This window comes from Copidosoma floridanum, unplaced genomic scaffold (genome assembly GCF_036245765.1).
Source record: "Copidosoma floridanum isolate Cflo_tuat_1 unplaced genomic scaffold, Cflo_Japanese_pri ptg000019l, whole genome shotgun sequence".
Classification (NCBI taxonomy): domain Eukaryota; kingdom Metazoa; phylum Arthropoda; class Insecta; order Hymenoptera; family Encyrtidae; genus Copidosoma; species Copidosoma floridanum.
This window is the reverse complement of record NW_028321896.1, coordinates 8,136,046-8,148,114: the sequence shown is the minus strand read 5'-3', so window position 1 is coordinate 8,148,114 and position 12,069 is coordinate 8,136,046. Positions and strand designations below refer to the sequence as shown.

At 34.1% G+C, this 12,069-nt stretch overlaps 4 protein-coding genes across 6 annotated transcripts; 2 read left to right on the top strand and 2 right to left on the bottom strand.

Moving 5' to 3' along the window:
- The first annotated feature begins 317 nt into the window (after positions 1 to 317).
- On the top strand, positions 318 to 1,520 carry Samtor (S-adenosylmethionine sensor upstream of TORC1). The gene is made up of 2 exons (XM_014350621.2): positions 318 to 574; positions 639 to 1,520. The coding sequence occupies exons 1-2, from the start codon at positions 392 to 394 to the stop codon at positions 1,518 to 1,520; spliced, it is 1,065 nt and encodes a 354-aa protein (XP_014206107.2). The 5' UTR covers positions 318 to 391.
- An 890-nt stretch (positions 1,521 to 2,410) lies between these two features.
- Nrk (Neurospecific receptor kinase) lies at positions 2,411 to 5,736 on the bottom strand. Of its 2 annotated transcripts, none has more exons than XM_089592740.1 (6): positions 4,933 to 5,736; positions 4,653 to 4,840; positions 4,312 to 4,573; positions 3,983 to 4,247; positions 3,724 to 3,907; positions 2,411 to 3,630 (listed from the first exon to the last, which is right to left on the bottom strand). In XM_089592740.1, exons 1-6 carry the CDS (start codon positions 4,994 to 4,996, stop codon positions 2,632 to 2,634), a joined length of 1,962 nt encoding a protein of 653 aa, XP_089448866.1. In that variant the 5' UTR covers positions 4,997 to 5,736; the 3' UTR covers positions 2,411 to 2,631. The 2 variants fall into 2 exon arrangements, with proteins under 2 accessions (XP_089448866.1, XP_014206169.2); XM_014350683.2 differs by having other exon boundaries at positions 3,724 to 3,917; positions 4,005 to 4,247.
- A 368-nt stretch (positions 5,737 to 6,104) lies between these two features.
- Yippee (yippee zinc finger protein) lies at positions 6,105 to 7,434 on the bottom strand. 2 transcript variants are annotated; one of them, XM_089593021.1, is made up of 3 exons: positions 7,136 to 7,434; positions 6,506 to 6,705; positions 6,105 to 6,428 (listed from the first exon to the last, which is right to left on the bottom strand). In XM_089593021.1, exons 1-2 carry the CDS (start codon positions 7,294 to 7,296, stop codon positions 6,516 to 6,518), a joined length of 351 nt encoding a protein of 116 aa, XP_089449147.1. In that variant the 5' UTR covers positions 7,297 to 7,434; the 3' UTR covers positions 6,105 to 6,428; positions 6,506 to 6,515. The 2 variants fall into 2 exon arrangements, with proteins under 2 accessions (XP_089449147.1, XP_014206181.1); XM_014350695.2 differs by having other exon boundaries at positions 6,105 to 6,705.
- A 900-nt stretch (positions 7,435 to 8,334) lies between these two features.
- LOC106637769 (Ribosomal protein S19a) lies at positions 8,335 to 9,466 on the top strand. The gene is made up of 3 exons (XM_014350686.2): positions 8,335 to 8,436; positions 8,645 to 8,715; positions 9,034 to 9,466. Exons 2-3 carry the CDS (start codon positions 8,645 to 8,647, stop codon positions 9,425 to 9,427), a joined length of 465 nt encoding a protein of 154 aa, XP_014206172.1. The 5' UTR covers positions 8,335 to 8,436; the 3' UTR covers positions 9,428 to 9,466.
- Positions 9,467 to 12,069: the final 2,603 nt, after the last annotated feature.

Sequence of the window (12,069 nt, the reverse complement as noted above, 5' to 3'; positions counted from 1 at the left end):
TTTGGCGCCAAATTCAAAACTGCGTGGCTGCAGAATTGGGCATTAAACTGCTTGAAAAAATATAAAACCGGGGGAGGCGACTTAAATTTAATTTAAGCGCCTTGCATTTACTTAAAAACTATCATGAATAATACTAGATAAAGCTTTACGTGTATAATAATTGTTAAAAAAACAAGCATTTCACTTGTGTCACTCTTCCAACGCTAACGAGTGTTTTGTACAGTCATTTGTTTTAAAAATTATAACGAGTGAATATGTACAGTGTTACGGATCAAATTTTTTTCTAATGATGTTAAATAATTTATAATTATAAAATGTATTGAACGAATTGCGAACTAGTTTTCCTTTGCAATACAAATAAACTAAAATTAATGCGTTCTAACCTGCGGAGATGGAAGAAAAACGGGAAATTGATGTGAAAACTGATAGAAAAAAGGTAAATAAGGCATCGGAAAAACATAAGCAGTTGGCTCATTTCATCAAAAGTGTTCATACACAATTACGTAAAGATTCTGAGGTTTTTGGAGCTAAAGAAGCATGGAACACGCATATTGCACAAAAAGAAAAATTAAAGGTATGCCAATCGAATTATTTGTTTTCCTTCAAGTAGATGATTAAAGTATTTTTTTAATTTTCAGGAGTATGCAAAATCAATGTATCAACTCGCAACCAAGCATTGGGGTCAAAAATCTCAAAGTTCAGAAAAAATATCTTGTAGAGTAGAATGGATTAAAAGTAAATGCAAAGATTATTTTTTCAATGGTGGGGTTGATAAGTATGATAAAAAAGAGCAACACTTGCTGGAAAAGGATACTCCAGAATCTTGCAGAGTTGAAAGAGTTGAAAATTTTGAAGCTTGGGTAATATCTAAAATAACTGTTTTAGATGTTGGTAGTTGTTATAATCCTTTCGCTACAGAAGATTCCTTTATTGTAACTGCTGTAGATATAGCTCCCTATTCAAGTGATGTTCTCAAGTGTGATTTCCTAAATTTAAATGTGGGCAGTGAAAGAAAAGTAACAGAGTGCAACAATGCATTAATCGAACTGCCCAAAAACTCTTGCGATGTTGTGATATTTTCATTACTACTAGAATACATTCCATGCCCTGATCAAAGGTTCTCGTGCTGCAAAAAAGCATATGAGTTATTACGTGATAGAGGCATTTTGTTTATTGCTACTCCAGATTCAAAGCATCAAGGCTCCAATGCTAAAATTATAAATACATCTTGGAAAGTAATTTTAGCAAAATTAGGTTTTATGAGAATATGCTATGAAAAATTGCCTCATCTGCATTGTATGATGTTTAGGAAGTGCTGTTTTAAAGAAGCAGCAATGAAAAAAATTAATTGGAAAAAAATTCCTGAAAACGACGAATTGTATTCATTGATGAAAATTTTTATTCCACAAGATTTCCAATCAAAAAATGTGAATGATGATACTGACGACGATCTACAACAATTTGAACACAATGATCAAGAATCACTAGCTTTGTTTAATGAACTGCCTTGTGAAATATAAATTAGTTTTTTAATATATAGTTGAAATTTTACAAAAATATGTTTATGGCATTAATTTATAAAACGCAAAATTTTATATTTAAAACAACACTTTATTATCCATCAGTCATATATCATTTCCAGTCACAATAATTACATACAGAATAAAGGGAATGGAATACTGGAATTATCTTTTCTCTTGGATACAGATTTTTAAATAATAAAAATCTATATTTAATAGTTTGTCTAATAAATAAGGTAAAAAAATTATACACATTTCTTCTGGTACATTCATATTGTTGAGCATATAGTCTCAGTATCTGCATCAACGAAATTTCAGTCATTAGAAATTGACATAGGCCTTTACATTTCTATAAACAAAAGCATTTCACACCTGATATATCATACATATCTTAAACACTATGGTAAAATTTTCATACAAAAGATTAATTTTCAACTCAATTGAAATGTTTAACAAGCATAAAACTTGTTACATTTTAACAGTATTCCAATCAACTTTAAAAAACTTAATCAATGTATACGTTAAAGAATACTGAAAATCAGTCAATAAGCACATAGATATGAAACGCTTTTGAAAGTTTAGTTCTCTTAAAGTTTTAGAGTTGTACTAAAATTATCAGTGTATTGGTAACAGGATTCTAGAGAAACCTATAGGATTTCACATCATCTTAAGTATTTTGTAAAAATTTTATAAAATTGTACTTGCACTCTCCTCTTATACTTGTAAAAACACTCATTCTCAAAATTTACACTAGACATAAATTTCTAGAACGGCGTTTGTCGAGTGTAAGTAGGGAATACAATTTTTTCTCTTCTGACAGCAAGCACAGTTATTTTTTTCATTTTTTTTTGTTTTTTTCTTTTCTTTTCTTTTTTTTTTGTGTTTTTTTTTTTTTTTTTTTTTTTTTTACAAAACAAAAATAAGTCAAAAATAGCGACCTTGTGTTAAAACCAGTTGATGCTGTCTAAATTTTTGAGCTCAAAATTTTCACGCGAGTTTATTATTTTCGCGATCTGAGCTGTGAATTCAGTCGTTACAACAGCATCCCAAATGTAAAGCTCAAAAAGCAATTTGTATATAAATAATGTAAAAAATACAATTAGAGTTACATTTACAAATGTATATGCAGAGGAACGCTGTTGGATTTGTTTTCAGCCTTCAATTCACATTTTATGCTATTGAGAGTTTCATAGATGAACTTGAACGACGGCCTGTCCGATGGTTTCTTATTCCAGCACTGCTTCATCAGCTCGTAGACCGTGAGCGGCGTATTATCTGGACGCTGGAGCACGTTGCCCTCTTTGATGTACTTTACTACTTCCTCGTGAGTCATACCATAATATGGCTGCAGAGCGAAGCTAAATAACTCCCAGAGACAGACTGCGAAAGCCCAGACGTCCGACTCGACGGTGTACTTGTTATAAAGTATACTTTCCAGAGGCATCCATCTCACTGGTATCGCATCCTGCTCGTCACCCTTGTAGTAGTCCTGCAAGTAAATCTTTTGCGACAAGCCAAAGTCAGCGATCTTCACGACCATTTCGTCATTGATGAGGCAGTTTCTTGTCGCCAAGTCTCGATGCACGAACTTCCGGTCGGACAGGTACACCATACCCGAGGCAATCTGCATGGCTATTTTAATGAGTTCCATGTGCGACAATCTCGAATCCGAGTAGGTGTCCTCCACGATGTTGCGCACGTAGTTACCGTAGGGCGAGCACATGCGGAGGTATTCGTTCAGGTCACCCCTACCCATGTACTCGAACAGTAGACACATGGGCCGGCCCATGGCACATACACCCAGTAGCTTGACAATGTTCGGGTGATCGAACTCGGCTAGCAAACAGGCTTCACGCTCAAAGTCGACCAGCAGATCGTCGGAAGCCTCCTCTTTGAGCATTTTGACGGCGACATTCGTAAATTCCTCGTTGGGCACAAGACCAGGTGCTTTAGCTTGGAATACTCGGCCAAAGGCGCCTTGGCCCAAATCTCGCACGTAAATTATGTTGTTTCGAGGAAACTCGAGTTTTTCCAATTTTGGATTCAGTCGGATGCCGGTTTTGTGGTAAGCATCATTGCTCGGCAGTTTATTCAAGTCGATATTAACTTCCTGAAATGGTAAAAAAAAAAAAAAAAAATGAAAGTTTTAAGAGCTCGAATATTTTTGGATTATATTTTACATTAGAATTTAAATAAATGGCACCTGGCACTCGGTCTGATTGTATCCTTGATGTCGTTTGTAAAATCTTTGCCTTATCAGTAAAATCAGTAAGGCAATAAGCACGACGATAAATAATAAAGTTGATATGACAAGCAAAATAGTTGGTCTTGATAAACTGTCATACCAATTGAACTCACTTTGAGGTGCTTCCTTAATATTTATATCTGTTGAATTTGCTAAAAAAAAAATAAATAAATAAGTATAGGTAATTGCGTAATAATTATCTTTGCTTAAAATTGATGTTAAGAGAATCTTATTCTTACCGCATAAAGGAATGTCGCAATGTTCCCACCTCGTGTCAGGGTTAACCGTAAAACACCACGGCATTTTTTCATCACCACCAGCATTTCTGCAGTAGTTTTCTCCCATGCGAATTTGTGGAAACACATCGGGTGGTCCATCATGACTATGCGGTTTTTGATCCTTCCAATATTGACAAGCTATACCACTTTTTGTTCTATTCACTTTACCCATGTAAAATTGTCCTTTATCCTTATAACAGTCATCTAAAAAATAGCCAAAGTTATTTACCATACACTTTTAATGAAAAATGTTTACTTTTTAACTAACATGTTATTTGATCCTCTTTCATAACAGTCAGTGAGACATGAGAGCACGAATTTTTTTCCTTGGAAATCTTTGGTAACTTTTCACACTCTGGCAGTCTGAAGTGTCCACGCGACCTTCTGTAAATTTTCCTGAGCTTGTCATCTTCGATCAAAGCCCAGTCATTGAAACACAACTGAAGTTTAACAGCCATGCAGTCTTCGTAACAAAGAGGTAGGCCAATCCCTCCTTGGCATTGTGGAAATGCATAAAAGCATAACATTTTCTGTAAATACAAAAGTTCATTTAAGTATGATAAAGCCAAACAAGTATTTTGTTGAAATAAAATGCCAAGTATTGTTTACCTCTGCAGCTGAGCGACATGGTTCAGTTAATTTTTGTATCAGATCGTCCCAGAGATCGGACGTGATTTTTTCATTAAGCCAGCCACTAGGATTATCAATCGAATCATTGAACCAAACCGTCCCAATGCCAGTAAGATATTTTTTACAAATTTTACCGTTGTAAGGCGCGCAATAGCCACTTGGTTGGTCTGAAAAACAAATCAATGCACATTCAAGGATTCTCTATGAAAATTTTAATGAATCATATTCGGCCTCGTACCAATCAATAAAAATTACTCACTCATGGATATTCCAGTAGCCAAGTGGAAACAAATAAACACCAAAATGACATTCCAAAGCATCATAGCGCTCAGAGTTGAATTTCATCTGTGCCTTCAGTTCTAAGGTATTCCACCAACAACATTCCCAATAAAAGGTTCTAAAGAATTCCACACTAAACTTATCTTGCCCCTATAAGACTGGCACTGCTGAGATTACATTTTCTTATCTTGCTTCTTTTTTTTTTTCTTTTCAAACAAAATGTACAAACCACTTGGTCAGGCGTTTATTTTCCTTGCTGAAGCTTTCACTCATAATGACGAGCATCTTATTCCCTTGCTATGATATCGATATTAGAAACTTTATTCCCGAGAAAGACGCAAGAATCGATGAGGCATATCAACAAGGTGTTGATAATATACACAAAAAACAAAAATTAATAAATATATCAAGTAAATGAAATTTCAACGGCCCAAAAATAATAACGAGTTCTTTTGGTGATGATGAGGAGCCTCGTTTAGCCCCACATCAAAGCTCATCGTACAACAGCTTCTTCTTCCTCTTTTTCTTTGGTGCTTATTGTTATTGTTGCAGCTGTTGTTTTCATTTCATGATCTCTGTCATGATACAATGAGAAATGAGTTTCCTTTTTATTTTAACTCGGCTGCTTACTGAACTTTGAAACGATAAAAGCGTGAGTGCAAATCAAAATGCACTATCGCGCAAAAATTCATCGACTGCCCAACTGGATGGCTTCAATTCCGTGTGTCGATGACTCGAATACCTACAGAGTGAGGAGGACGTGTAAATGTATATGATAATAGGGACACTGTGTGCGCACTCTGCGTATAGTAGAGGGTGTTGTTGTAGGTATATACGACGACCGACAAGCCGACAACCGACGAGGGCGACGAGTCCGACGACCTGCCGCCTTTAAAGAAAAGCGCGCCATCCATTCCATGCTCCATGTATATAGGGTACGCTCCGAATGTTCCGAAAGTCAGATTCGATTTTCGCCACCATGCACATAACTACACAACTGTTTAGTTATGGAAAAAAATAGTAATTTTTTGACAACTGGCGATGAATAACACTAACTAGTGCGAAAAATAAACGTAATGTTTATAAATCATTTTTTATTCAAATAATATCTTGACTTTTCAACAAACACAATACCAATGAGATTATCACGTCTTTCTTTCTTATGTTTGTAGATGCACGTAATTAATTGTATAATCTCTGCAAACATGATACAAATATGTTACAAAAGTTAGAAATCTTTACTGGACACTTATAACGATAAAACATTTTAAATAAAACCAACTTATATTATAAATCACACAAACAAAGCTATTAATATACTTTTTCTCTTAAAATAAAACTTTTTTTTGTAATCCATAAAATATTTCAATCACTCAATCAAAATACGAGATTACACAGTAAATTTTATCTAGATGAGCTAGAAGTCATTATGTGTCAAATGTCAATATATGCCTTTAACATACTTTGTCGTATGTCCTATAATAAATATAAAATAATTACAGTCATTGTACAGTAAAGGTTAAAGCTAATAGAGTCTCTAATAATAAAAATACATTGCAAAACTCATATGTTGTCTCCAATGCCATCGCTCTCAGTAATGAGTGCACGCTCCAAAATAACTTTTCCCTCTTTATACTGTTGGTTCTTATCCGTCGCAAATTCGTACATCCAGCCTAATTTGGCATCACAGTTCTTGCAACTCACATCTCGTACCATGTGTCGACCAGTCAGCATGACCCTGTCTTGAACTTCACTGCAAACAAAACAACAAAATCAATACCCATGATTTGACTTATAACAAAGATACTTATAAGTATTCATAATAAGAATTGTGGAAATGAATAAATCTTTACAGTTTTATCAGCAGTAAAAATACACCATGTCAAGATAAAAGACAATCAAATATAAACAGAGCGTACCACCGCAAAAATCAAATGAAACAATTACACCATAAAATAACCAACATAATATGGTAAGAGAATTTATGTAAAAGTATACTTGCGTCTTGTACAGTAAGCAAAATAAATAAAACGTTGTAACCAAAGTTAACTTCTACATAACCTTTAAAACTATCGGTAACCCAGTAGGTAATATCTTTCATCCTTGTACGTGTCAAGGGCCAATGACACCGGCGATAAATAAATAAAATAATGGATAATCTTATTGACTATGATAGAGCTCACCTGTACTTGAGATTGACAACTTTGTTGAAGAGAAATGCGCGGCCTGTTGCTCCGGTAAACCGTGTACTTATCAATTGTTCTCGGTTAGTCAGATTCGTGTCGCAGGACGCGCAGGAGAAGAGGCGCGTGCCGCCGATGTGCTCCAGGAAGATGACACCCATCTCTTACTGATACTCTCTCATTGGAATCCTGTAGCTTTCCTTCCTCGGTTCAACTCTTACACAAATACTCCTTAGGGCCCAAAGCTACACCCAGAGCTTTATGTGCAAGATGCAAGGCTGCAAGAACTGCAAACTGCAAATAAGAGCAATGGATGTTTTTATATACTCGTACACCTATATACATATATATGTATTATTTATATGGAGAAGTGGGTATATGGATCATTTCACAAAAAATGCAATAAAGTTTTAATCAATGTTAATGTAACAATCAAATGTAAATGTAATGTTCGGATTTTTACAAGTATCAGAGAAAAACTTACTATTTTCAACTCTTGAAATTTTTTTATTCTTGGTCAATTTAATAAATGTAACATCGTCAAACTACTGATTAGCGTAATAAATATAACAATTTAAACAAATCACTACGAGGGACGGCCTTCAAAAAATATTATGAATGTCCTCAATATACTTAGTAATTTTTGGCAAATTCCTAAAAATATTCATTTTTAGCAGTAATGAAACCGTCTTCGTTTGATGAAATTTTTTTATCTCCAAGACAAGTTTTCATATTTCAATACACAAAAAACCAGCGGAAGGCGCTAAATCTGGAGTATCAGGTGGATGAGAAAGTGTGTGTTGAACTGTTGTGGCACAGTGTGATAGTTTTTCACCTCTTTAGACATATAATAATGTAAATTTATAAACTACAATTAACTATAAACATATACGAGCTACAATTTTCAACAATTTATTTAGGCCCAGTATCTTTTTCTACACTTGAGAAAATAGTAAAACATTAATAACACTTTGAAATTAAGGGACCACCACCATCATCACGGTACTCTGTACTCTCAATACTTTGGTGAGAATTATTCAGTAGTATAGAAACAATCAATTGACATGAAAAAAAAAAAAAAAAAAAAAAAAATTAAAACGAAATTTGAATTTCCCGCAATGTTAAATTTTGGCGCTCGAACGATTTTAGCGACAATCAACACCATCGAACCCCCTATTACCGTCCTCAAATACATCACGAACCTCCAACGCTCCAACTGTCCAACTCGAACAACATCGAAGGTCTTCCTTTTTGGTCAGGCAACTTTGTTGTGAACTGGTTGAAAGCTTCTTCAACAAAAAGTAATTATTTCATTTTTGTCTTAAGTAATAATCGACTAGTTAAACATCGATACTCTTATTAATTCTGCGTGTCACATTGATAGTGGAACTACGTGAGAGCGAAGTGAAATTTCGTTCATTTGCGGTGACTTGCCAACTCACGTGGCGTCCCAAACTTTAGGTCCATTGTTCTACCTTGACAACTAATCTTCCATCAATAAATTTTCAGATGCCGTCTGTAACTCTCAAAGATGTTGATCAGCACAAATTCGTCAAGGCGTTCTCTGCCTTCTTGAAGAAGTAAGTTAGCCGTGTTTGTTTTACATATATGCAAGTCTAACCTCGAAAACCGGTGATTAGCAGTAACTATGTATTGTCAATCTGCATGTTGCTTTTAAAAATTACCTTTCGGCTCAATTCATTCGCAATAAAATACAGTTTACGCTGCTTGCGCTGTATATCTTCTTTATACTGAATGTTAATGCAAGATCTAAGAGATATGTCAACAAAAGCATGTATCACTGACATGTGATACACTCACAAGATTATGCTTAAAAATCGCACATTGTACAGTTACTTCTTTTTCAAAGTGTGATTTTAACAATTATTGTTTTCTAGGACTGGCAAAATGCGCGTCCCAGAATGGATTGACATCGTCAAGTCTGGCAAGTTCAAGGAACTTGCTCCCTATGATCCAGACTGGTACTATGTAAGGTGTGCTGCCCTGGCTAGGCATATTTACATCCGCTCGCCCATTGGTGTTGGAGCAGTCACCAAAATCTTTGGTGGTCGAAAGAGGAACGGCACCCACCCAAGTCATTTTTGTAAATCCTCCAAGGGTGTTGCTCGTAGAGCGCTTCAGAGCTTGGAGCAGCTTAAACTGATCGAGAAGACACCCAATGGTGGTCGCCAACTGACAAGCCAGGGACGCAGGGATCTTGATCGTATTGCAGCACAGATCAAATCTAAGAGCAAAAAACAAGTCAAACTTGAAACCATTATCACTTCATGAACTGTACAATTTTTATTAATTAAAAAAGTTTGAAAAATTTTTTCTTTTTTTCAGTAAATCCTACCATCTATCAAATGGTACATAAATTTATCCAAACAACCATTTATAATATAAAACTCTTCATACAAAGTAATTAAAACACTTGTAGTGAGTGTAACATAAAAGAAAACAATAACCGACAAATCTTTTGATCATTAGTACATTGTAATTAAGATGCATGTGATGATACTTTGTGACATTTTTAGTCTGACTTTTAAAATTTAAATTTAAATTAACATCTTGTACCATATTCGGTTTTTGCTAAAAAAAAAAAAATTAAAAGTTAAGAATTGAGTAATGTATAAATACAAAGTCCACCGTATTTGGCACTTGGTACTTGCCGTAGTGTGGTAAATAAAATTTTTATAGGCCATATAAGATATATAAGTAGAAGATTTTTGGTTTTGGAGGTCTGTTTACGGGTAAACAATAAATTGTAAACTAGCCGCAAATGCACAGTAAACGTTAACTTTTTCTTGTCTATCCAAAAAATTAGTTGCGGCTGGTTTATAATTAATAAAATGACTACTGTAAGTTGTAATAATTATTTGGGTCAGCGCCATCTAGCGTTGCGGGTTTCTGAACTAAAAAGTGGCCCTAAACTAATCTTAGAGATATAAAATACAAAGTTAACGTTGTTTGTGCTATTTGCGGAAAGTTTACAATTTATCTTTTACTCAAAAATCGACCTCCTATTTATCTATACTTTTAAAGGTCAATTTTTTTGTACCAGATGAATTGTAAACTTGCCGCAAACAGCACAGAACACGTCAACTTTTTATTTTATATAAATAGGATCAGTTGCGGCTGGTTTATAATTAATGAAATGGCTCTACTGTAAATAGTATTAATTATTTGGATCAGCGCCATCTAGCGGTCTTGATTTTTTGGCCATTAGTGGCTCCTAAAATTCTCAATCAGAGCAATTTGGATTAGAGCCATTTAATCAATCATAAACCAGCCGCAACTCATGATGGAGCTATAAAATCAAAAAATAACGATACATGTGTTTTTGGCGGCAAGTTAACAATCTATTTTCTACCAAAAAATTGACCTCATATGTATTTATACTTTTGAAGATGAATTTTCGAGTAAAAGATAGATTGTTAACTTGCCGCCAAAAACACATGTATCGTTTTATTTTCATTTTATAGCTTCATCATGAGTTGCGGCTGGTTTATAATTGACTAAATGGCTCAAAACGCTAAAGCTCCAATTGAGAATTTTAGGAGCCACTTTTGGCCAAAAAATAAAGACCGCTAGATGGCGCTGATCCAAATAATGAATACTATTTACAGTAGAGCCATTTAATTAATTATAAACCAGCCGCAAATAATTTTATAGATAGACAATAAAAAATTAAAATTTTCTTTGCTGTTTGCGGCAAGTTTACAATATATTTTTTACCCAAAAATTGACCTCTAAAAGTATAAATATTCTACTTATCTTATATGGCTTGAAAAATCGATCATAATTACAAAATTACAATACTTTAGACCTTTTACGATTAACTGATACAGCCTTTAAACTTTATAGTTTAAATAAATAGTTAACTTATGTAATATGTACGTAGCAAAATTTGTGTTACAGAAATCTTGAATGACGATCAAATATATACACATACAAATCAGTCTAAAAAAGACAACTGAAGAAAAAGGGCTTAAAGAAGAAGCACAGTCACACGAACAGTATCCTAAGAATCGAACATTGGATCTCATTTAATCAGAGAAGGTTGAGTTCTTTGTTTATTTATAACACTTAAAATTTACTTCTCTGCAATAAATATATTTTTTATTTAGTAAGATCCAATGCTCCATTCTTAAGGAGACTCTTCGTGTGACTAAGCTTCTTTTTAAGCCTTTTTTTCTTCAGTTGTCTCTTTTCGACTGATTGATTTGTTCTTCCATGAGTTAATGGTAAAAGGTCTAAAATATTGTAATTTTATAAATATAGTCGATTTTATAAGCCATATAAGATGAGAAGAATATTTATGATTTTGGAGGTAGGTTTTAAGGTAAAAGATAAATTGTATACTTGCCACAAATAGCACAGACAATGTCAACTTTTTATCTTCTACATACAAAATTATTTGCGGCTGGTTTATAACTAACAAAGTGACTTTACAGTAAGTAGCAATAATTATTTTGAATCAGCGCCATCTAGCGGTCTTTATTTTTTGGCCAAAAGTGGCTCCTAAAATTCTCAATCAGAGCATTTAGGATTAGAGCCATTTAGTCGATTATAAACCAGCCGCAACTCATGATGAAGCTATAAAATAAAAAAAATAATAATACGTATGTTTTTGGCGGCAAGTTAACAATCTATTTTCTACCAAAAAATCGACCTCTTATGTATTTATACTTTTTAAGATGAATTTTTGAGTAAGAAATAGATTGTTAACTTGCCGCCAAAAACACATGTATTATTATTTTTTCATTTTATAGCGTCATCGTGAGTTGCGGCTGGTTTATAATTGAGTAAATGGCTCTAGGGCTAAACTGCCTAAAGCTCTCCTTCAGAATTTCAGAAGCAATTTTTGGCCAAAAAAATTTCGACCGCTAGATGGCGCTGATCCAAATAATTATTACTATACTTACAGTAGA